We start from the raw sequence: 23,172 nt of genomic DNA on the forward strand, positions 1-23,172 counted from the left end.
ATTATTACTGTTCTTAGTCTAATTTACAACTGTCCTCCCTCCCTATGAGCCAACATTAATTAAAAAGTTATCACTCGTCCACAACACTCCTGCGATACCCACTGGAAGCAAAATTCTCAGAAATTTTCCAATATTATGTATTAAAATCCTCACCATTTCCAATTTATTGTAACACTGAATTTCATACCACCATACCCCAGGATACTGAAAAGTAGGTTAAATCATAACATGATTATTCAAGGAATATTGGATATTCAAGTTGTGATCTGATACAATCTGTACAGTACTTGAATTGCTTAATTATTTTTATATAGGGGAGGTTTTCTCCAAGCATTGAAACTGCACGCTCAATCTAAAAAAACCTAAGAATATATCCATCACCTGAATAAGCACCACAAACTATGAGATACAAAGTTCAGATGTTTGCAACATATCCAAAATTATATATATTTTTTGAGTCAGAGCACAGAACAGGGTGTTCAGGCCAATTTTTCCATACAGATCACGTTGGTATTCTGGGCTAGTCCATTTGCCTACATTCAGTCATTTTCTGAGCCCTTTCTCTTCACAGATTTGTCCAATGTCTTTTGAATGTCAAAATTGTGCCCAGTTCTAGAGTTTATAGAGTAGTTTGTTCCAGATATGAACCATTATGTTACAACCTAACAACCCTTTTAATTATGTTTGGGACTAAAGGGTTTTTGTTAGCACTAACACAGGAAGAGCAATGGAAAATTCACCAGTCAATGGGAAATTCAAAATAATAGTTTTTATTAAACTATTATTAACATTTCTTACTTAAGTCTAAACACAAACCCACTGTGAGTGAGTAAAACTTCAGGATCATTTTATTCTTGCTTAAATTCTCAGTTCAGAAATAATTATGATGCACCTTTAAACATTATATCTTCAGGCCTCTTTTATGTGCTCCACTCAAAGAATCTGACCTCTTCTCAAAGTCTGTGAATGTGGCTATTTTCTTCCACAATGAATTCACAAACTAAACAAGGGTTAAACAAAGTAGCCAAACACAAAAATAGACCCAGTAGAAATCTGTCCTACTTTCCAGAGACAGTGAAATGGTATACCTTATTTCAAAAGCCACTGATTCTGTGTTCCCTTTTCCAAGGAGTAACACACAATAGCACCAAATCTGGTTACTGTTACTCAAACCTGTCTTTCACAAGATTTCAACCTGTGTACAGGGTTTCGACTTGTGAACTCCAAGCTGAACTGTTTCAAAACTGAACTCAAAATGTCTGAATTCAGTTATATATTTCTCCAAATCATGTGACAATTACATCAGCACTGAGGTGAGTTCTAATTCTTGGAAACCACATGACCATTACTTTTATTTCTACCAAAATTCTGTTTCTTTTTCAAAACCATTCCATATCCATAACAACCTCTGACCTCAGCTCTGTTCAAGAGGCTTAAGTGGCTTTGATTAAAAAGAGATGGCTTCCTCAGCAGTTCTTGAATAATTAAGACCCACTTGAAATCCATGAACTACCTTTCCAAGACGTGTCGTCTCTGAGAATGAACACTCTTCTCAGAAAACAATGGTTCTCTATAAATGTGTGGTGATCTGAGTGTGACCCTGTACCAACCCACAGCTAACTTACAAAAGCCCCTTTCACACTTGCCAGTGATCCCAGGAATCAAAAGCCAATTGGCCTTTAAAGTGGCAAGTGTGAAAGCAAAATCTACTCAACGCTGGCATCAGATGACATCATCTCACGCCGGGGATTGCCGGCCTTGACCCCTAGTACAATCCCCGGTGCCTGCAGAAGCCAGCATTGAGATCAGGCAAGTGTGAAACGGACAATTGCATTGCAGGCACTTCCTATTAAAGGTAGAACAGACCAAACACTGGCGATAAACTCTTGCAAGTATGAAAGCGTTCATTGTTTCAGTTAGGAGCAGTCTTGTGTGAAAGGCCAAACCCCCATTCCTATCCCGGGACACGGAATGGCTGATTTAATGGGATGCAAGTGTGAAAGGAGTTTAAGAATACAGATGATATTTTAACTCTATAATTTACTTTACCAAGACATTTTTATAAAAGAAATATAGTTTAACATTAAAGGTCAACACAGAACCATTACAACCAATTGAGTGAAAATGTTGTGCCTCAGATCTCTCCCCTCTCATCTTAAACTCACGTCCTCTAGATCAAGGATCATCTGTGCTTTGAAAAAGTATGCAAACATGCCTCGTGATTTTACAAACCTCAACAAGATCACAACTCAGCCTCATCTGCTACAGGGAATAAAGATCTAGTCTCTTAACCTTTCCTTATAACTCAAGCTCTCTAGCCCCAGCAACATCTTGATGAATCTCCTCTATATCTCAACCAATTTATTGATGTCCCTCCTGCAGCTGGGGTCCAAACATGCTCTTACTTATTCCTTGTTAGTAGAATCATGGTCACAACATTTGTACTTGATATTCTATGAAGGCAAGTGTGCCAAATGCCTTCTTCACCACCTTGTCCATCTGAGTTGCCACTTCCTGGAACAACCATCTGTATCCTGAGATCACCCTGTTCTACAACACTTTCTTTGACTCCATCACTCACTGTACAAGTTCTACCCTGATTTGACTTACCAAGACATTTGTCAGAGTTAAAATCTATTTGCCATTCCTCAGCCCACCTTCCCAAATGATTTTTTTTTTTTTTTTTTTAAAGATTTTAGATATACAGGCCACTTCAGTCCACATCACCCAATTTACACACAATCCCAGTATATTTCGAACAGTGGGAGGAAACTGGAACCCCTGGGGAAAACCCACAGACACAGGGAAAACGTACAAACTTCTTACAGACAGTGTGGGATTTGAACCCTAGTTCCAATTGCTGGCACTGTAACGGCGTTGCACTAACCGCTTCACCAACTGTACAGTCTTTGATCCTACGTAAACTCAGATAGGCTTCCTCTCTATCCACTACATCAAAAATTTTTGGTTTCATCTGCACATTTACTAATCACATTAATTACTTTGCCAAATATAAAAAGCTGAACAATAGTGGATCCACTGCTCACATCAGATAAACATCCCTCACTACTACACTCGAGCTTACTGGCCTGTGGTTCCATGATTTGCCCTTGCTGCCCTTTTAAAAATGGCAGCACATTAACTATCCTCCAGTCTTCTGGCACTTCATCAGAGGCCTATTAATACAGGCTGAAACGTGCTTGGGACCTGACCAGAGCAAAACCACAGAAATTACCCCAAGAAACCATTATGTAAACATAAACCTAACTTCTTGGCTTGCCAGTTCACTCTACTTTCACAGAAAGTAGAATAAAGCTTGAAACATAAAAGAAAACCATTTGTCAGAACTAGTTTTTATTTCATCAAATATATATAGTATGCTTACAAATGAAAAGTTGTACTATTATTTCATCTAACAATGCATGTCAAAAGTGATAAAACAGAAAAGGGAATAACTTTTAATATTGTCATACATCTATTAGAATACATTGGAAGTGGATAACAGAAGTTCAGATTACGGCAGGGGCAGCAGGCACCCATACACTGGGGTTGTGGAAGGAAGTGAATTTTCTACACTAGATTGTTCCTCACTACTTGAGCTTCTCAAACTTTTGTTCCAAAGGAGCTTGCTAAATTTTGTTTAAATCAAATAAACAATTTCTTGTTTTGTAATAAAATTCCAGTCCTGCAATTAAATTTTAAGTCAGCTTAATGCATGTACCAATAAAATTTGTTACTTTGACTTCCTCAACTACTGAACCATCTCCACAATCTCCGAGACTGTTGATAACCAATCAGCACTTTGTCATCATCATTTATCCACTCCTCCATATTTTCTTTGCTTACTTCAAGACATTTTAAATCTCATACCTTTAGCATATTCTACCAATTCTTGAATAATTTTCTTCTCGCTAGAAACACTAAAGCCAGCAAAGGTTGGCCACAATTTGTGCCAACCATCCTGCGAAGCTTTTGCCAACTTTACCCAAGGCCAGATCAAGTGACATACGACTCTCTCGGTTAAGTTCCTTTATGAACGATGCAACAGTCTTTTCATTGTCAATGCAATGAGCAAACCGTTCATGAACTCTGACATGTATCTAATATGCCCGTGTCACAGTGCTGAATTAAAGTGGTACAGTTAGGAAAACATATCGCACAATAAAATTATCTTTGACAAAAAGTTCTACTTTCAGTTGGGCTGATCAAATACTAAGTAACTAAACGCAAAAGTATTTCACACATTGCATCAAGGCAAAGTTGCAATGTGCTCTTGCTTCTGCTATAAATTCCAGAGCAGTCAAGTGCCTAAAGACGAGCACTCAGCGGAACAAGGACAGCTTCTTCCCCGCTGCCAGCAGGTGCCTGAATAATCAATGAACCAAAGACACTGTCTTACTTTTCGTGCACTATTATTTTATAGTAATGTCTTAAGATGGTTATATGCATATTTGTACCATGATACTGCCATAAAACACCAAATTTCATGACAATAAATCCAGATTCTGATTGTGGAGAGTCATGTGGCTTCTCCATCTGGAACTGGTGGGAGTGTGGATTGTGAGGATAATATGACCTCTCTGCCTGGAATCTGGTGGAAATGTGGATTTTGGAGAGTCACATGACCTCTCTGGTTGGAACCTAGTCGGAAGTCACCTTACCTGCCATTCAAGGATTAGATCTACCTACAGGTAATGCTGATGCATGATTGGTCCTCGCAGGTCATATGGATGGGTCTTACATTGAACAGGTCTCGCATTTGTAATCTCTGCTCTTTCACTCTCTCTTTGATGCTAATGACCATTACTGAACACCAGGGCTGAATGCCAATGGGCTTGTCCTGGATCCTGAGCTATGGTCAATGCTGGAGACCAGTTTCATTTCAATATACTAGTTGTAATTAATTTACTGTTTGTCACTGTCCTGCATCTGCTAGGCTTAGAGAGAGTTGATGGTACTATGTTTAACCTTCACGTTCCCAATCGGGAGTTGAGAATGTTTAGCAGTGATTTATTTGCACCTGACGTGTAACTATTTGTACATCATTTCTGTGTACACGTTCACTAGTTGTGACCATTGCTGAACTCCAGGTTGCGAGCCACAGGCAGGTCCAGAGGGCCAAATCAACGGGCCTGTTCCAGATCCTGAGCAGATGGAGATCAGGTTCATGTGGATGTACTCGTTAATTAAGTGGTATATCATGCCTACAGATGGTGGGTGCTGAACAAGTTAAATCCTCGTTTCTGGGTTTACCATACCTGTGGGTGGTGGGTGCTGAAGTTAAAAACTTGTTTCTCAGTATTCCGTGCCTGTGTGCTGCTTACACTGGTCTGCACAAGTTCTTTTGTGAATTCCCCTGTGCATAAATAAACCCCATTGTTTGTTGATAACACATGTCTAGCCTTGATTCTTATTGAACCCATCGAACCTATTCTTGAACACAACATCAAGGCAATTTTTTTTGTTATTTCACAAGAGGTTAAGTTTTCAGCCTTAAAAGACAGTTGGGCACACATTTTTACCAATTAACATGAACTTGGACTTGTGTACGCTAACCGCACTATTCCAGTCAAGAAGTGAAGGGCTATTTTTGGGATCCCTATCTCCAACTGGATATGCCTCCATGTTCTGAGCAAAGGCGTTACATGGCATGCAACACTGATACAGGGTGGACTCATTAGCTTTGAAGAGAAACTGCAAATTCAACAATAAACTTAGTCACTTCTCCAGTTGTTTGTTGCATGCACAGTGTAATGAAATGTCATGCTTACTTTTAAACTTATGCAACCAGTTCAGTTCACAGTTCAGCTCTTGACTATTTTTGCCCACTTCATAAGCATCTCACCCAATATATTCACATCAATGTTGCATCTAAGGTTATATCACTGTTCTACTCCATGCTCTTTCTAGCTTCTGAAAGCTTCCTCACCACTAAACTTTTCTAACTCTCAATCCACACAGAATTTTGAGATTTGCTTTTTTTTGTTTTTGTATAATCATAAATTATTGATGAGCCGATAGCATTTCACTTGCACAAAGTTTCTTCATTTAACTTCTTCAGGAACTCCATCTTTTCAAGGAAGGTGCTCATTAATATTAATACCACCTCACAAACCTCCTGGTGTCTTGGAAGATGTATTATAAAGCTAAGACACTGTATAAACAAAGACAAGAGTGTTTTAACAAAAGATCAGCAGCAAATTTAAACAATTTTGGAAGGTTGTTGCTGGCTAATACAGTTGTCCTGTTGACTGCTCTGCAAACTAATGGGAAGGAAGCATACAGGACCACACAACATCCCAGACTACAGAATGGTGGGCCAGGCAGTCTCAACCCGCAGCAGAATCATCTTCAAGATTGCAAATTTGGTTTGAGGTTTTAATCAATGCAAATTTCATCTTTCCTCTAAAATTTGGTGTTAATAATGTGCCCAACTCAGCTGAAAAGAGTAGCGAGTAGCGTACTGCATTTGAATGAACAATTTAGAAGCATTTGCAATTGAAATTTTAATTGTATTTAAAGGGAGTTAGAGGGATGTTTTGCACTGCTTTGAATTAAGACAACACAAATTTAGCAACAATACAATATGCATTAAAATATAACTGACATTTAAATTGTTAAAGCTGTGGCATCCAAAGCTGAAATCTAAATATTCCCGTAACAAACTCTGAATGGCACAAATTTTACATCTGTTCAAGAAAAGAATGCTTCATTATATTTATAGATTTAGGTTTTTTGAAACATGACATCACATACAGCCCAAGATTCTTTATCCTGTGGGCAGGCAGAATTACCCCTTATTGGCAGTGCAACAAAAAAAATGACAGTTAATTGGCCATGTAGTGTCCAGGGATAGGAAGCCATTTGTGCTGTTTCCACTGAACCACCTTTTCCACTGAATACAACTCATCCCTGGGGATCGGAGAATCTACCTTCAAATGGGATGGATGGAAATTGTCCTTTTCCCACTAGTTTAATTAGCACACTGGCATCAGGGATACGATAGGGGTAGAGGCCATTAATCCCCGGCATGATTTGACATCATTTGATGCTGGCACGCTGATTGTTTTCCTTTTCCACTGGACCCTTAACCGGTTAATTCTCCATTAATTCCTGGGACAAGGTGCCAGTGGAAAAGAGGGTACTGACTTGCTTTCTTTTTTTTTATATAAATTTTTTTATTTTTCACACCATAAATCACATTAGCCATGATATACACAATTTCTTTTTCACACATATACAGTGACTTTTTCTCCCCCCCCCTTTCCTCCCAAACCACCCCCCCACCCCCCCTCTCATCCATTTTAGGTATACAATCTAGGTTGCATTAATCCAGTCAGACAATGTTGTCCTTGCTTTCTTCATGATGGTATTTGATCATTCCTTTGCAGCTTATGTCTCTAATATTTTCTCAATTCTAATGAAAGATCATCAACAAGAAATATTAACATGACGGACCATAATTCTGAAAGGTGTGGGTGGGCAGTAAAGTTTGAAGACTGAAAGTACTTTGTTATGAATGGTTAAATTCAGATTACATTTAATTTGTATTCACATTATTTTGAGCTGTTTTTGTACTCGTCTTGAAAGGAGGACAATTGGCTAATTAACAGGTCTCCTAATGTCATGTAACAAGTACAAAACCAAGTACACAGACATTTCTTTGATAAAACTCTTTGCAATACAATATTGCACAGTTACACACTTTTGATGCAATGGCTTCTGTGTTGTTCTGCCATTGTTAACTCAGTACAACAGCTGTAAAGTAGGTGAGGATAAACAAAACTTGTCCGTTTCTGTTAGAAGGAAAGCTCTTTGCAAACATATTGGATAAACCATGATAGCTGTTAATAACCAGAAACCATCGAAGGCTTTTCAAGAGTAGAAAACACCATCATAGAATATGAATGTTTAAGAACTCGTATTATGACATGATGGTTAAGGCAATTAAAAAGCTCGGAAGTATAGAGCACAATTAAGTAGGGAATGAACATAGAACAGCACAGGCCCTTCACCTCACATCTCATGTTGACCCACAGAAACCTACTCCATCAATCTAACCTTTCCCTTCCTTAAAGTCCAAAAACCCTCTTTTTCTTGCATCCACAGGACTATCTAAACACCTTATAAAAGTGCCTATTGCACCAGCAGCACATTCCAGGCATCCACCACTCTTTTAAAAACCTTACCTCTGACGTCTCCCTTAAACTTTCCCCCACTAACATTAAACAGATTTCATCTGGTATTGGCTATTACCACTCTGAGAAAAAAAGATGCCAGTTGTCCCTTATAATCTTATATACCTCTATTTATGTTACCTCTCATCCATCCTGTTGCTTCAAAGATAAAAGCTCGAGTTCAATCTTTTCCTATAAATGATTTTCTAATCCAGGCAGCATCCTGGTAAATCTCCTCTACACCTTTCCTAAAGCTTCCATATCCTTCCAATAATAAAGTGATCAGAACAGAAACATAACACTCCAAGTGAGGTCTAATCAGAGTTTTGTTGTGTTGCAACATTCTTGAACTATGAAAGAACAAATACAATACATCAAAGAAATAAATGAGTTCCATTTTAACATGTCCATAAATTGATTTTGTCCATCAGTTGGAAAATTCACAAATTCATTTGATATCTCTTCAATATTGCAATGAATGGCATCAAAATACACAAAATTGACAGAAACAAATGAGTAATAATGGAGAAGGAAACTAGTTTTGCCATTAAATTGAAACTAAAATTTGTACATATGTTGGACTTTCAAATAATAATATTATGGGAGTTAATCATTTTTTGGGATGTCCTTAAGTCAGGCATTTCATGTTCATTAATTTCATGATAGCCTCATTTCTTTTTCCAAGTATCAATCTCAAAAGGTCTTCATTTAGAACAATGAAGATTTGAATATTTAAAGCTAAATTTTGTCAAAATGAAGTTTCAACATTTAAAATAAACACTGGTTTAAAGAAAAATCCTTACAGTGGCATGGGAGGATACAGTGGAAAAGGCCTATGAGCACAAGAAACTGAGATACAGTGAGCTTGTAGTTGATGTACAACAACGTGGCAAGGATCCGACCGGTTGAAGTAGGCTGCAGAGGATTTGTAGCCTCATCGACATTAAGGCTACTCCAGGAGTTGAGAATGTGAGGAAAGATACACCAACAAGCAGTTAAAGATCTTTCCTGAGATGCTCATTCCACCTTGTCACTGAAGTGAGTGAATGGCATTTAGGGGGTAATCCCAGGATATCAGGATTCACTGCTGAAATCTCCGAAGGTGTTGTGGGTCTACCAGTGAAACACTGAGGAAGGAGGGAGACCACTTGATATCCCAGAAGATGCCACCACCCACTTAGCTACCCTGCAGAGTCTAGGCAGCAAGTTGCAGGAGTGCAATAAGGGATATTAACCTTATTGTCCTAGATACCTGATCATCCGGTGAACCAGTGACTACTGATAAAGAGCAGCTGACAACTAGGGAAGTCCTTGAAACAGCATGGAAAGACAGCTGGCAGGAGGTTACAGACCCACTGGGGCTTCCATGGATAGCTACCCACAGAAACAGGATCCAGCATGAAAAGTACACGGGTCCCACTCGCTCTTGGTTACAAAAAATGTAAGAAGAAAATACCCCGAATCAGTGAGAAAGGGGGCAGAAGATGACTCATCGGCAGATAACCCAGTAACTGACACAGGAATGGAACAGACAATGAGATGGACGTTCACCATATTTGAGGCTGCAACAGCTGCAGCAGGACACAAGTTCCAAAGTTGCATATGTGGGTGGGCAAAGGTTACTTCCACTTGAGGCCTGAAAATATCAGAGCAGGAAAGGATGCCTGAAGAAGGAGCAACAGGGACCTCGTGTTGGCACCTACTTTTTGAGAAGCACGTCGAGTCAGTCGACTGAAGTTCAGCAGCAGGACAAAATCCTAAGTCTGTATGACATCAATACCCTGTCCCAACAGAGGAAAAGCAAGGCATAGGAGAATAAACCCAACCCACCCCACTTCGACTGGCAACAGAAAAGAAGATCCGGGGGTGAAAGCTGTTGATTGTGGCCAAAATCCTGTGAGAAGAAATATGCGAGATGCTCAGAGGCAACAACATGAGGAAGTTGGAAAGAATGTGGGAATTAATCTATAGCTATGGGGCAGAACATTTTGAAGTGTAAGAGAGGAAGAAGACTACACCAATAATCCCAACCAAGTCCAGGAGGCAGAAGGAGATAGATTATCTGGTCAGAGAGGGGAGGTAGCTGAAGAAACAATGGAGGAAGGCCACAGAGGAGGAGAGGGAAGGTAGAAACCTGTCACAAGCAGAAATCTGAAGCAGGCTTGCGACACTAAGGAGAGCTGAGCACCTGGTAAGGAAGCACAGAAAGAAGCGGACAAGAACAATCTTCTATAAAAATCCCTTCAAATCTGTGAAGGGGAGAAGAGTGGAAGTCTCTCAGTGTCAAGGGCAGAACTAGAAAAACACCTGGAAAAGCTCCACACAGATAAATGACTCCACGAAGAGACCACTATCCCACCTGACATGCCACCGATCTATCCACTAGAACACCAACTTGATATCAGCCCACCTAGATGGAGAGAAGGAGAAAACTGTGCATAGAGCAAGGGCTGCATCAGCCCCAGGTCCCAATTGAGTGCCATACAGGCTCTATAAAAATGTACCAGGTGTCCTGCGGTTCCTCTGGAGGTTCATGAACGTGGTATAGTGTAACCAAAAGATACAGAGAGCAGGTGGAATCCTGATCCCAAAGGAAAAGGTTTAATCAGTAATCAGCCAATTCTGCCTGATCAGTCTTTTGAACATTGAGGGCAAAATCTTCTTTAATGTAGTGGCTCATAGTCTGTCAAGATATCTGCAAATGAACCATCTGATTGATACATCAATCCAAAAAGCAGAGATCTTTGGCTTCTCTGGCTGCCTGAAACATGTTTGCACTATCTGGGATCAGATCCATGTTGCCAAGAAGGAGGGGACAGATCTTCATGTGGTGTTTCTAGATCTTGCCAATGTCTTCAGTTCAGTCCCTCAACCTCCTCTGGACTGCTTTCAACTTCTTCAGGGTCCCAGCATCCCTCAAGCCTTGTTAAGGCTAATTCCATGATGTGCAGATGATTGACAACAACAGACTACACCACAGTGTGGCAACATCTGGAAGTTGGAATCATGGCCGGTTGCACCATCTCTTTGCTAGCTTTCACCATGGCCACAGAGGTGATCATTAGAGCATCTTGATGGGTGGTTGGAGGGCAGCGCACAAGATCTGGCTTGAGGCTGCAGCCTATCAGAACATATATAGATTATCTCACCGCACTGACCACAACCAAGGCTTGTGCTGTTCGCCTGTTGAGGAAGTTTCAAGAAAACATCCCTCAAAGATACAGAGCAGGTACATCAACTCAAGAAAGATGCCATCAGTGGTCTTGAGAGCATCAACAGAACCACACTACCTGGTAAGTTTAAGCTCTGATATATGCAGTTTGGGCTCTTTCCACACCTCAAGTGACCTCTAACCGTGTATGACGTTCCACTCGAGTGTGGAAAAGCTGGAGAGACTGTTCAACTTGTACTTAAGAAAGTGACTTGCTCTTCCCAGATGCCTCACCAGCATAGGGCTCTATGGCAAAGGAGTCCTCGAGCAACCCACTTCAAGTCTTTCAAAGGATTTATAAGTGTGCCAAAGTAAGACTGAGGATGATGTTAACAGAGGCGAGTGATCCATTTGTAGCTCAAGCTGCCATCACCCTCGATACTGGAGGAAATGGATTCCATCAGAAACAACTAAGCAAGCCAAGGCAGCTCTAAATCATAGGGGCATTGTCGGCCAAGTGCAGCAAGGGAGGAACAGTCTTGGGGCCAGAACATAAGCCTGGAAAAAGGCTGCTTCCGTTTCAGAGATGGAGGTTTGTGACAGAGATGTGTCGGCAGGAGGCAGTGGCAAGATACACAAAGGCCATCGCTCAGGCAAAGCAAGGGCAATAGATGAGATGGGAGGGAGTGGAGAAAAGGAAGATCTCCTGCTTCAGATCACAGGCTGAAGTGTTCATTCGTATTTTTGTCACATCTACCCTTCACTCCAAACTGGAATCCACCTTCTTCCATAAACAGGAAGTCAGAAAAATTTGCTTCCCATGCCACAATTTACAATTTGATGACCAACATTGACTTCTAATAAAGCAAAGGCTTATTTCAAAAATTCTCATGCTGATTTTCAAATCCGTCAATGGATCGATCACCCACCCCTTTCTTTCCACTGTTAACAGATTTACATGCACACCACAATTCTTTTTCAAAGCATCTCCATCCTCCCTCAATACACACTTTATCTCTGGAGCAAATTAACAAACGATTAGTCAGAGGTGCAAAATTGTGTTTGTTCGGTTTCCCTGATATGCTTCAGGTTTATTATTTTATGCATTATACATACAAATCATTGTTGGTGAAATTGAAGTAGATGATGGGAGATGGCCAAACAGCGTTGGGCAACATACTGGCTAGAAATCAGGTGCCTTTACATTACAGTATTCTGTAATCAACATGATTATCCAACTGCACGAAAACCAACAAGGTCGGGTCAGATACAGCAATGAGCTCTCTGAACCCTTCTCCATTAACAATGGCGTGAAGCAAGGCTGTGTTCTCGCACCAACCCTCTTTTCAATCTTCTTCAGCATGATGCTGAACCAAGCCATGAAAGACCCCAACAATGAAGACGCTGTTTACATCCGGTACCACACGGATGGCAGTCTCTTCAATCTGAGGCGCCTGCAAGCTCACACCAAGACACAAGAGAAACTTGTCCGTGAACTACTCTTTGCAGACGATGCCGCTTTAGTTGCCCATTCAGAGCCAGCTCTTCAGCGCTTGACATCCTGCTTTGCGGAAACTGCCAAAATGTTTGGCCTGGAAGTCAGCCTGAAGAAAACTGAGGTCCTCCATCAGTCAGCTCCCCACCATGACTACCAGCCCCCCCACATCTCCATCGGGCACACAAAACTCAAAACAGTCAACCAGTTTACCTATCTCGGCTGCACCATTTCATCAGATGCAAAGATCGACAATGAGATAGACAACAGACTCGCCAAGGCAAATAGTGCCTTTGGAAGACTACACAAAAGAGTCTGGAAAAACAACCAACTGAAAAACCTCACAAAGATAAGCGTATACAGAGCCGTTGTCATACCCACACTCCTGTTCGGCTCCGAATCATGGGTCCTCTACCGGTATCACCTACGGCTCCTAGAACGCTTCCACCAGCGTTGTCTCCGCTCCATCCTCAACATCCATTGGAGCTCTTACATCCCTAACGTCGAAGTACTCGAGATGGCAGAGGTCAACAGCATCGAGTCCACGCTGCTGAAGATCCAGCTGCGCTGGATGGGTCACGTCTCCAGAATGGAGGACCATCGCCTTCCCAAGATCGTGTTATATGGCGAGCTCTCCACTGGCCACCATGACAGAGGTGCACCAAAGAAAAGGTACAAGGACTGCCTAAAGAAATCTCTTGGTGCCTGCCACATTGACCACCGCCAGTGGGCTGGTATCGCCTCAAACCGTGCATCTTGGCGCCTCACAGTTTGGCGGGCAGCAACCTCCTTTGAAGAAGACCGCAGAGCCCACCTCACTGACAAAAGGCAAAGGAGGAAAAACCCAACACCCAACCCCAACCAACCAATTTTCCCCTGCAGCCGCTGCAACCGTGCCTGCCTGTCCCGCATCGGACTTGTCAGCCACAAACGAGCCTGCAGCTGACGTGGACTTTTACCCCCTCCATAAATCTTCGTCCGCGAAGCCAAGCCAAAGATTCTCATTAAGAGAAACAATGATTATACGGTAAACTCAATGTTGAAGAATGGAACTGGAAGAGTTCCTGATGGGTTAAAATTATGGGATGCAACAGGCAGGAGAGCATTGTAGATGTATCATTTATATATTGTGAACTCCTGGAACTTACTTCAGGATAAGAGGAGATTTAACTTAGAGGTTATCTGGTTGGCTAATAATTGGAGAGAGAGAGAGGTCAAAGTATTAACCTGAAATGTACCCTAACAATAAGAGGCATCACAAAAGCATTAATTGGCATTTTTAAGTCGTTTGCCTTCTTGTGGGAAACTATGCACATAATAACTACCGGTGGCTTCTTAATGCAGTTGATTTACAATTGACCGCACTAAATTGATTTAAAACAAAACAGCAGAGTTATTGTTCAGAAAATAAGTGCAGAAATCAACCACTTAGCTTCTCAAGTCTGCCCTGCCTTTCAATATCACATGGCTGATGTGCCCCAGGCCTCTGTGCCAGTTCCCCAGGTTCCTTAATCACTTAAGTTTTAAAAAGAGCAATCAGAATCAGAATTTATAGTCATGAAATTCGGTGTTTAGTGGCAGCATCATGGTGCAAACATTCACTATATTATTGTAACATTACACTAAATGAAAAATAAAAATATTAGTACATGAAAAGTAAGGCAATGTAATTAGCCCCTTTTGCAATGGCACCTTGTTCCAGGAATGAACTGGAAATTTACTGGGACAGGGTCCAGTAGAAAACGAACACTGTTCAAACGCCAAAATCAAATGATGTCATTTCATGCCAGAAATGAGCCACCTTCATCCCTACTCGTATCTCCGATGTTTGCTGATAAAACCAGTGGAAAAGGGACAGCAGAAAGTCACCCGTTTCCAATTGAAGGTAGAACACTCTGATCCCCAGGGATGAGCTGTGTTTAGTGGAAAAGTAATTAGTGTCCCAGTTAAGGGTGGCCCAGTGGAAATGGCACAAAGGGCTTCCTATCCCAGGAAACTGCACTGCCAATTAACTAGGATGCCAGTGGAAAAGGGGCTAATGAGTGTTCATTTTTAGGTTCCTGTACCTTTTTCCCCGATGACAGCAGAGTGAAGAGAAAATGGCGTGAGTGATGGGGTCTTTGAGGATAGAGGTTGTTTTTTTTTAAAGATACCTCCTCATGTAGATGTTCTCAATGGAGTGGAGTCTTGTGCCTATGATGTCGCAGGCTGAGTTAATAACCCTCTGGAGTTTTTCTTGTCCTGAGAGTTGGCACCTCCATACCAGGCATTGATGCAACCAGCCAGAATGCTCTCCATAGTACACCTGTAGAAGTTTGAGAGTTTTTGGTGACATATCAAATCTCCTCCAACACCTCACAAAGTATAGCTGCTGGTGAGCCTCCTTTGTGATTGCATCAACATGAAGGCTCCAAAACAGATCCTCGGAGGTGTTGACACCCAAGAATTTGAAGTTCTCTACCTTCTCCACTACTGACCTCTCAATGAGGACTGGGTCATGTTCCCCCACTCCTCCTTCTGAAGTCTACAATCCTCTCCTTGGTTTTGTTAATGCTGAGCGCAAGGTTATTGTCGTTACCTTTACTGGACCCAACATCATAATGTCATTGTGAAGAAAGCAAGTCAGTGTCTCTCATTCTTCTGGGTTTTGCAGAGCTCCTCAATGACATCATAAACCTTGGCAAACTACAGATGTGTAGTGGAACACATGCTGACTGGCTGCATCATGGCCTGGTATGGGGGAAGCCAATACCTCTGAGTGAAATCCCCTGCAAAAGGTGGTGGAACAACCCAGTACATCAAAAGCAAAACTCTCCCCACTATCGAGAAAATCTACATAGAATGCTGCCAGAGGAGGCCAGCAGCAATCATCAAGGATTCACACCATCCAGGGAATGCTCTGGTCTTGCTGCTGCAGTCAGAAGAGGTCTAGGTGCCATAAGACTCACCACCAGGTTCAGAAAGAGTTGCCACCCCTCCACCATCAGATCCCTCAACAAGAGCCTCAAGCAGTGATTCATTTAAGGGCATTTACTTTGCACATTTATCATTAATTATGTATTTTTTCTGCATTGCAGTTTGTTTACATTTCTCTATTTTATATAGGTATCTTTTTCTTGAGTACAAATAACACTACCAACATGTAGAAATTCTGATTTGACAATAAATTTGAACTTGGAACTTTGGGAACTGACCAGAGTTCATTCTATTCCTGTCATTTGCAGGCTACACAGAATTGTCTTGATTTCAATCGTATGTAGTCCCTTTCTCTCGTCCACTGCAAACATTTGGTGCTATTTCCTGCTCCTATTCAGGACTCAAATGATTTTATCAATCTGGACTCAGTTTCTGTGACCCTTCCCTTTCCTGCTATCTCCAATTTAAAGCATCAGTATCCACCATCCATTTCAGGTCCACAAACTCTCACAAATTGTGATTGCACCTTCATTCTTGCTTCCTACAAGCATTCCACTCTCCCAGCTTCTATTGCTCTATACTTTCTATTTGACCAATGACCCCTTTCATAGCAAAGTTTCTGAGATTACTTCTTTTTCCTGAACTGCAGCTTGCACTGCACCATAGTTGACGAGTCTCTCAAACACATTATCCTTTTCTTCCACTGCAGTTTTCACCAAGAACACAAGCACGGTTTTAAATGTCCTCACCTTTCAATCCACCAATATCCATATCATCTGCCAATTTCAGCATGGACCTCTGGAATTTTTTTTTAAAGATTTTTTCTTCTATGGTTTATGTTTCACTTTTTCACCTGCCACCACCATGTGGCCATGAAACCACAAGCTTTGTCTTTTACTTTTCTCATCGTCCACAAACTCAAAACACTCTTGCCAAGTGAAAAAGTAATTCTTTTGTTGTACTGGATTCAGTTATCATGTAATTGTGAACTCTACACTGGAGAGATCTGCCATCACGCAGGTCTTTTTTCTGCCAACAAAGCAGAACATGGATTCGCTGTCACATTAATTCTCCATTCCCATTCTGACCTGTCATTTTCCTCTCGCATTGCTGCAATGAAGGCCCATTTTAGCTTGAAAAACCACACCTCATATTCCAAATGGGCATGTAACAGCCTTTAAGACCCAACAAGTTTAGATAATCAGCCTTTCCATTTTGTGTCAGCATTGGGCATTTTTCTCTGTCCACTGCCAATGCATGACCTGAGCATATCCAGGATTTCCAGCATCTCCATTTTTTTTGCTCTTTGAATGATCTATCCTGAAGCCAGCGGCTATCCTTTAGGAGGTTCTTGAGGAGATTTGTCTTGGTGTACAGTACCGTGGAGAGCATTCTGGCTGGTTTCCTCACTGTCTAGTATGGAGGTGCCAACACTCAGGACAAGAAAAACCTCCAGAGGGTTGTTAATTCAGCATGCGAGATCATGGGCACCAGACTTCACTCCATCATTAAGAAAGCAGCCTCTATCCTCAAGGACCCCCATCACCCAGGCCATGCCCTCTTCACTCTGCTACCATTCAGGAGCCTAAAGACGAGCACTCAGTGGCACAGGAACAGTTTCTTCCCCGCTGCCATTAGATTTCTGAATGACCAAAGACACTGACACACTTTGACTTTTCGTGCACTATTTTAAAATTTATTTTTGTAAGATGGTTTACATGAACGTTTACTCTACGGTGCTGTGGCAAAACAACGAATTTCATGACTCGTTCATGACAATAAATCCTGATTCTGTGGACAGTGGTGTAGTAGGTGATACAGCTGTTTCACTACACTAGGGACCCACTGATGATATTGCCCTCTGGAACAGTCAATGTGGAGTTTACATGTTCTCTATTTGCAGGGGGGGGGGGCTGGAGGAGTAATGGGAAAGATTTTGCTCAGGTGCTCGGTTTTCTTCCACCAACATGCTGTTTATTAGATTAATGAGTAAATTATGCCATGTATAGGTAGGTGGCTGGTTGGAAAATTGGAGTTGATAATGAGCATAGTTACAAGGATATGTTGAGATTAATGGGCATTGCTTTGAATGTCAGCAAATTTGTGTCAAATTTGCCATCTACATCATGAGGAAATATTAACTTATATACAATACACCAACTTCAGTTTTACTAACGATCCTTGATTTGGTTAAATTCTTCTCCAATGTAAAAGGCAGTTATTTGTATCTGACTTCTGGAATTCAACTCTTTTGGTCCATGTTTGCACCAAGACCAGATAATGTCAAGAATTTGTTACAGTGAAACACAAATTCAACATTGATAGCACTCTCAATGATACAATTCATAATTTTTCTGAGGATTATTCCAAGAGATAATAATAGAGCAGCGAAAAGTCACTGCAAATCTATTGACCTGGTTTTAATCTTTACTGAAGGCATTGTCCATATGGAATTGTATATTCTCCTGTAATTGCATAGGTTACTTCATGGAGCTCCAGTTTCATCTCGTGCTGGTTGGCTGATTGACTACTGTAAATTGCTACAGGTGTCAGTTGTTCGGAGAACTGGAGATATTTATAGGCATTTCTGAAAGAATAGGCTGTTGAAAAAAGTGAGGCGAGGAGACTGGTGGAAATGCTCCAAGACTCAGAATTGACTCAATGAGTACAACGGCCTCCTTAGAGAATGGAAACTGAAGGTCCCAAGACTTGGTAAAAGGATTACAGGTAATGTATTGAGAGTAAAAAAGTCTGCAGATACTGAGATTGAAGTAAAAATAATGCTGGAGAAACTCTGCAGGTCAAACAGTGTAGCAAAGAAAAAGATACATAACCAACATTTCAGGCTTGAGCCTCTTAGGGGTAGGCTAGAGAGAAGGTAGGCAAGAGAGAAGGGTAGGCTGGAGAGAAGATTCACAAGGATGATGCCAGGGCTGAAATATTTTGGTTCTGAGGAAAAATTGAGTAAGTTGGGGTACTTTTCTTTGGACATGCGAGGATCTTTGATATGTAATTGAGGTTTAGAAAATTTCAAGGTACCTAAATGTGATAAACAGAAGTGGCCCATCTCCCTTTGCAGACCAGGCATGGATTTAAACTAATTGGTACAGTTAGAGAGATGAAGATGTATTTTCTCCACAGAGATGGTAAAGAATCTGCAACTCACAGTCTAAAACTGGTAGGCTTAGAAGCATTCACATTTAAGGAATATGTTTGTATACTTGAGTTGTGCTAATCTGGTCTCGTGGAAGGTAGAATTACACTTGGTCGTTCTTTTTCAAGCCAACATAGTCACGATGGAGTGAATGACCATTCATTGTGTCATCAATCGTCTATCATCCAGTGAATTGAACACCTTGGCCAGAGGAATTCCTTTAGCAATTCAGGAGTATGAGACAATACCCATCGACAATTTTCAGCCCCTTCCTTTTGGCAAACTTGGAAGAAATTTCCTACTGATGGCTTATTTTTATCAAATGCTGCCTTTATATTGAGGATGCAACAACTTGAACAGGAGGAGGAAAATTACACCACCTGGACCTTGAAACTTGCTGTTCTTCAGGATCAGGGCTGATCTCTTATTTTCTCACATTATTCCTATTATCCCTTTATTTCCCTCATATCCTGAAATATAGCAACTGTGTTTTGAATGAACAAGTTTCCTATCTTTGGGTAGTGAATTCCAAAGATTTACCACCCTGAGAGAAAAGAAATCATTATCTGAATCCTAAATGACCTCTCCCTTATTGTCAAACTGCTTTCTCCATTAAGATCCACATGTACAGAAAAAAAAGCAATGCAAGCCACTTGCTGCCAAAATTCTATCAACAAATATTCAACTTGAAATATACCCTTGCACTACTGAATGTCAAGATCACTTTCCAGTATTTCTTCAGATTTTACTGAAGGGTTAATGCTTGCCACATCGTGCAGTTTGCTGTCCTCTTTTTCTTATACTTACAGAAAAAATACGAGCCCAAGAAACAGGGACAGGATTAGTGTGTGCAGCCTTTAAACACGATCTATTATTCATCAAGATGACTCTACCTCAGCACCATTTTTCTGCGCTATATACAGATGTCATGATTCCAGGAAACTGTGCTGTCAATTAATTTAATGTCTGAGTTTCCACAACTCTCTTTGGGAAGACTCAGCATCTTCTGAAAACAATTCCCTAGTTCTGCCCTAAACAGCCCACTTCCTTGGATCCTAGTTCTAAATGCCTTAGTCAAGGAAATATATGCAACTAGCCTATCACACCCCACACAAATTTTGTTTCAAATGAGATTTTCTCCTATTTTTCTAAATTCTAGAGATTGCAGGCCCAGTTTACACACCACTTTCCTCCTATGGCAGACATGCCATCTAGTGAATCTTCACTGCACTTCCTCTAATTACAGGTGTATCCCTTCTCAGGTATGAACTTAAAATTGCACAACTATTCGTGATTCAGTCTCATGATGAACCTCTGTACTTGCACAAAGATGTACTTGTATTCCCTCACAATAAATAATGTAATATCTGTCTTTCCCTTCATGTGCTGTGCCTCTTTTTGGCTTTCTGTTGCCTGTGTACAAGTACGCAATGGTTCCTTTCAACATTAATCAATCACTCACCAATCCTCACAAAAGATCCATTTATTCCCACTCTGCTTTCTGTTAGATAATTTTCAATCCATGTCAACAAAAAGTCAAGCACAACTCCTTGTGCTCAGCTTTTTGGCCAACCCCTATATTTCAGTTTTATTGTCAGAGTACATAAATGTCATCACATACCACCCCGAGATTCATTTTCCTGTGGGCAAGGCAGAATTACCGCTTACTGTAGTGCAAAAAACGTACACACGTAAACAAATAAAGAATTGTAAACAGATAAGAAATGTAAAAAAAGTGCAATACTGAGGGAGTAAAAAAATCAATAAAGTGCATAAGAGTTCTTAAATGAGTTCTTGATGGAGTTTGTTGTTGAGGAGTCTGATGGTGGAGGGGTAGCAGCTGTTCCTGAACCTGGTGGTGTGAATCTTGTGGCATCTATACCTCTTTCTTCATGGCAGCAGTAAAAACAGAGCATGTGCTAGGTGGCGTGGACCCTTGATGATTGCTGCTGCCGTCAGGCAGCATTCTCTGTAGATGTTCTTAATAGTGGGGATGGCTTTGCCTGTGATGTCCTCAGCTGTGTCCATTACCTTTTGGAGGGCTTTATGTTTAGGGGCATTGGTGTCCCCATACCACACCATGATGCAGTTGGTCAGCACACTTTCCACCACTCATCTGTAGAAATTTGCCCAGGGTTTCTGGCAAACCTCCACAAAATCCTGGGTGCTATGTGGGGTAATATCAAAAGCCTTCTGAAAAATCAAAAGTACATCATCTTTCTTCAACAGGACATGTCCTCGGAATAGTTACTGTTATTTCACTCCACAAATTCAATTATTTAGTTGACATTTGGCCTGAGGCTACATTTCTCTCTGGAGTCAAGTCATTCTAAATGAATCAAACTGGGCACTGGTCCAAAATGTAAATAATTACGGGTGGATCACATTTTTTTGCCACTTTCTGTCCTTTTATTAAGGAGTTGGGACCAATTCCCATTAGTGTTTTTGGGGGGGGAACCAGTTCACTTAAGTTGAATCAACATTACTCAACAAGTTCTACTCATCCTCACCCAGGATGCGCCAAGCTCAAGTGGAGAATTGGGGTAGAACGATAAGTTACAACCACTGATTAAACATTTTACTGAGTGCCAGAGGAGCGCTTCAGGAGTGCGAGTGATGGAAAGGCAACTGAAAATTCTGCCTGGTCAAACCACAGAAACAAATGCAGTTTCCATTAAAAACCATTAAGGTTGCCGTTCCATTTTAAGATCAATACCCTGCAATTTTAAAAAAAACTTGCTTTGTTCCAAAGCAGGACCTTCTTTCACAGCAACTCATTCGCCGAGTAGTTTTTTTTTCGCAATCCAACAGCTGGCCATCCTAGTTTTTTTTAGTGTCATTCTTCCGAATGTGTGTGTGTGTGTGTGTGTGTGTATAATATATATGATATATATACACACATATATGTAGATACATACACACACACATATATATTATACATACACATATATGTAGATACATACATGTGTGCATATATATAGAGAGAGAGAGAGAGAGAGGAAACATGATTAAAACAAGAATGAAAGCCAGAAGTTGAGATCATTTCAAAAGTTAATACCAATGTATGAACGAGTCCACCTTTCCAAACTTCGCAGTGCGAACACAACTACAAACAGGTACAGTTCACCAGCGGCCCCGCGTCCTCAGTCAGTCAGTCAGTCAGTCAGGTGGGTGGGTTGTGGGCTGAAGAACAGCATCGCCACTTCGACGCGGGCTGCTCCACTCCACTTTGCTGAGTCCAGGACGCCTGGCATCTCGCAAGTGAACACCGTGCAAAACTTCACGTGAAATCACGGATCCACCTCGAGGGACTCACTCCCCAAATAACATTGCCATCGGCTTCTGAAGCAGGTCTGGCGTCGATGCGATTGGAAAGGGAAGGGTAATAATGCCTGTGTGGGCCGGCGAGAGACAAAGGCAGAAGAGACTCCTGGGCTCGCAGCCACCCGCCCACTGCCGGTGACCCGGTCTCAGCCGCAGCGGCTGGGAGGGGAGGGGAGGGGAGGGGAGCCGACGGACGGAGGGAGCGACCCGTTCCTCCTGCAACGACCTCGGGCTGACGGAGGGCGAAGACTCCGTGGCTGCGAGCCCGGGCCGAACTGGGGAAGGGGAGGGGGACGGAGCCAGTGAGGCCCACTCTCAGACTTCCACACACAGGGGGAGGGGGAGGGGGGACAGACCGACCCAAAACTAAAGGAAAACAACTTGAGAGAGGAAGCAGAGTCTCTCCCCCCCCACCCCCACCCCCACCCCCACCATTGCCGCCGGCTTCTCTTACCTCCCGTGCCGTCAGAGTTCTCGTTCAAGCTGCCCGAGGAGTCATGGTGAGAGCCCACACAACCTCCCATGGGTGAGCTGTGGTCACTTTTACAACAGACCAACTCACGGCCGCAACCTCGGCCGGCGCTGGCTCCCTCAGCCGCCGCCGCGCACGCGCACGCGCGCGTCCACGAGGCGCTCGTCACCACCGTGAGCGCCCCTTCCCCGCGGTCGCTCGACCCTCCTCTTCGCGCGCGCCCTCTAGCTTGGGGGGGGGGGGGGGGGGGGGGGGATCGCCTTCTGGAAGGCGGAAGTAGTTGAGGTTCGCTATCCCTCGGGGTCGGGACCCCGGGAGTTTTGGGGGGTGGGGGGCGACTTCCAGTTCGCTCCGCAACGCACGCTGTGCGTCCGCAGGTGAAGTCGGCGCAGCCCGTTGGTCGTCTGCTCTTCATGAGGTAGCGGACACAGCCCAGGACATCACAGGCAAAGCTCTCCCCGCTATGGAGGACGTGGACAGGGA

General features: G+C 42.2%; 1 protein-coding gene across 5 annotated transcripts in view; it reads right to left on the reverse strand.

Annotated features, from left to right (window-relative positions):
- The window catches only part of ubtd2 (ubiquitin domain containing 2), a 57,950-nt gene extending 35,052 nt beyond the window's left edge, over positions 1-22,898 (reverse strand). The window contains exons 1-2 of one of the 5 annotated variants that reach the window (XM_069898799.1): positions 22,672-22,758; positions 14,977-15,128 (exon numbers count right to left, since the gene is read on the reverse strand). Coding sequence is in view for 1 of the 5 variants with exons in the window: in XM_069898796.1 (XP_069754897.1) it covers positions 22,672-22,741 (70 nt within the window). In the remaining 4 variants the exon portion in view is untranslated. The other 4 variants (XM_069898796.1, XM_069898798.1, XM_069898797.1 and 1 more) reach the window with 4 other exon arrangements.
- Positions 22,899-23,172: the final 274 nt, after the last annotated feature.

Source organism: Narcine bancroftii, chromosome 9, assembly GCF_036971445.1.
Source record: "Narcine bancroftii isolate sNarBan1 chromosome 9, sNarBan1.hap1, whole genome shotgun sequence".
NCBI lineage: Eukaryota > Metazoa > Chordata > Chondrichthyes > Torpediniformes > Narcinidae > Narcine > Narcine bancroftii.